Source organism: Haliotis rubra, unplaced genomic scaffold (genome assembly GCF_003918875.1).
Source record: "Haliotis rubra isolate DU_JTF1 unplaced genomic scaffold, ASM391887v1 Scf385, whole genome shotgun sequence".
NCBI lineage: Eukaryota > Metazoa > Mollusca > Gastropoda > Lepetellida > Haliotidae > Haliotis > Haliotis rubra.
This window is the reverse complement of record NW_025767063.1, coordinates 366,204-368,334: the sequence shown is the minus strand read 5'-3', so window position 1 is coordinate 368,334 and position 2,131 is coordinate 366,204. Positions and strand designations below refer to the sequence as shown.

Genomic DNA, 2,131 nt, shown 5'->3' with positions numbered 1-2,131 from the left:
GTAACAGCTGAGCAATGCCATTTACCAAACTTCCTCATGTCGAAAAACGTTCAAACCTTTTCACACCAAGAAGTCCGCTTTGTGCCCTAATACAAGTTGTCTGGACTCTAATCTCTGGTAACTGTTCAAAGTCGGTAAGAGATACCTCTTCAGATTCAGTTTCATCTTCAGCATTTTCAGTCCTGATTCCTAGAGGTCCTTGGATCCAAGTGCTATGTGGCATCTGAGAAGGAGGGATTGATCTAGTACCTTCTTCGTCTGGATTGATGTCAGTTCTCACATATCTCCACTGGTCGATCGAAGAAGAGCGAAGTATTCTTGAAACCCTATTGGAGATATACACAGTGAATCTCTTGGTTACATTTCGAATGTATCCGAGAATAATTTTGCTGTCGGTGTGATAAACTACTGCCATCGGTTAAATGTCTAAGCTTTCACACACAAGATCTGCCAGCTGCACTGACAAGACAGCCGCGCAAAGTTCCAACCTAGGAATGGTGTGTCCGTGTTTTGGTGCCACCTTAGTTTTGCCCATGAGGAATCCTACTTGAGATTCACCCTCCAGCGTCTCTAGTTCCAAATAACACACAGCTGCTATGGCCCTTTCAGATGCATCACAGTACATGAGTATCTGCCGCCCAACTGCTCCTTTAAACGACAAGGATGTAAATGGTCGTGACACATGTAAGTCTTTCAATCTTCGAAGTGACTGTAGCCACTCGCTCCACTCCTGTTGAAGTTCATGTGATAGGATATCATCCCATCCAACATTACTGGAAACAGCATCTCGAAGAATCAAGCGACTGTTGATGGTCACTGGTGCCAAGAATCCCATAGGGTCATATATGCTATGAACCGAAGACAGAATTCCATGTTTCGTGTAAGGTTTATCACCTACAGATACCTGGAGCACAAATGTATCAGTTTTTATGTCCCAAGATATCCCTAGACTGCGTTGAATAGGAACACACTGTTCACTGTGATCCATGAAATTCAAGTCTTTGAGATCACTGGCCCTGTCATCAGATGGAAAGGCACTCATAACTTCTGGGCTGTTTGATGCTATCTTATGAAAACAGATATTTCCATGTTTTCTCAGAGCTGCTTGAGTCCTCTTAACGAAATCAATAGCTTCTCCTGTAGAAGGTAGAGAAGCAATCCCATCGTCTACATAGAAATTTGTGTCAACAAACTCCTTCACGTCCTGTCCAAAATATAAGCTCGAAGATGCAGCAGCCTTCCTTAGCCCATATGTTGCAATCGCTGGAGATGGCTTGTTACCAAACACATGGACTCTCATATGGTACTCAATAAGTTCCTTATCTGGGTCGTTGTCGTCATGCCACAAGAACCGAAAATAATCTCTGTGTCTCTCTGGGACATGGAAGCAGTGAAACATCTTTTCAATGTCTCCCATGACTGCTATAGCTTCCTTTCGGAATCTCAACAAGACGCCTATTAATCTGTTGGCAATGTCTGGTCCTTTCATAAGCACACTTTTCAGATATGTTCCTTTGTAAGTGGCAGATGAATCAAACACTCCTTGTATCTGATCTGGTTTCTTCGGATGATGAACTCCAAACAGTGGTAAGTACCAAACTTCTGCACCTTTAATAGATGATGGAGCACGTTCAGCATGATAAGCAGAGAGTATCTTGGCCATAAAATCAATCATCTGTTGACGCTTCACTGGATCTTTATCCATGCTCTTTTCCAAAGACTTGGCTCACTTTACAGCTTGATCCTTATTGTTAGGTAGAACCGGTCTTGGATCCTTAAACGGTAATGGCGCTACCCAATTACCTTCAGGGCCTCTATGCATTTCCTTGTCCATGAGACTTAGAAACTTTCGGTCTTCCTGTGATAAGCCTAACTTATCATCATCCTTGGTCATCGTAAACAGGGAATCCTCAGGAACTTCACAAAGAAAGTCTTTCATCTGAAAGTCATTTTGACATGGCTTAAGAATGGTAGGCCTTCCATGAGACAAGAAGTGACAATTTTTGTGCATGACTTTCCATGAAATTCCCCATTACAGATCTGTGTACACTTTGATGTAGCCGATGTCTTGCATGGAAGTCCATTACTACTTGTATTGTCTGCAACAACTTTACTGGAAGTTTGGGTGGTC

At 42.7% G+C, this 2,131-nt stretch overlaps 1 protein-coding gene across 1 annotated transcript; it reads right to left on the bottom strand.

The window, feature by feature from the left end:
- Positions 1 to 418: 418 nt before the first annotated feature.
- LOC124286500 lies at positions 419 to 1,705 on the bottom strand. Its single transcript, XM_046722874.1, has one exon. It carries the CDS (start codon positions 1,703 to 1,705, stop codon positions 419 to 421), a length of 1,287 nt encoding a protein of 428 aa, XP_046578830.1.
- Between the last annotated feature and the right edge of the window lie 426 nt (positions 1,706 to 2,131).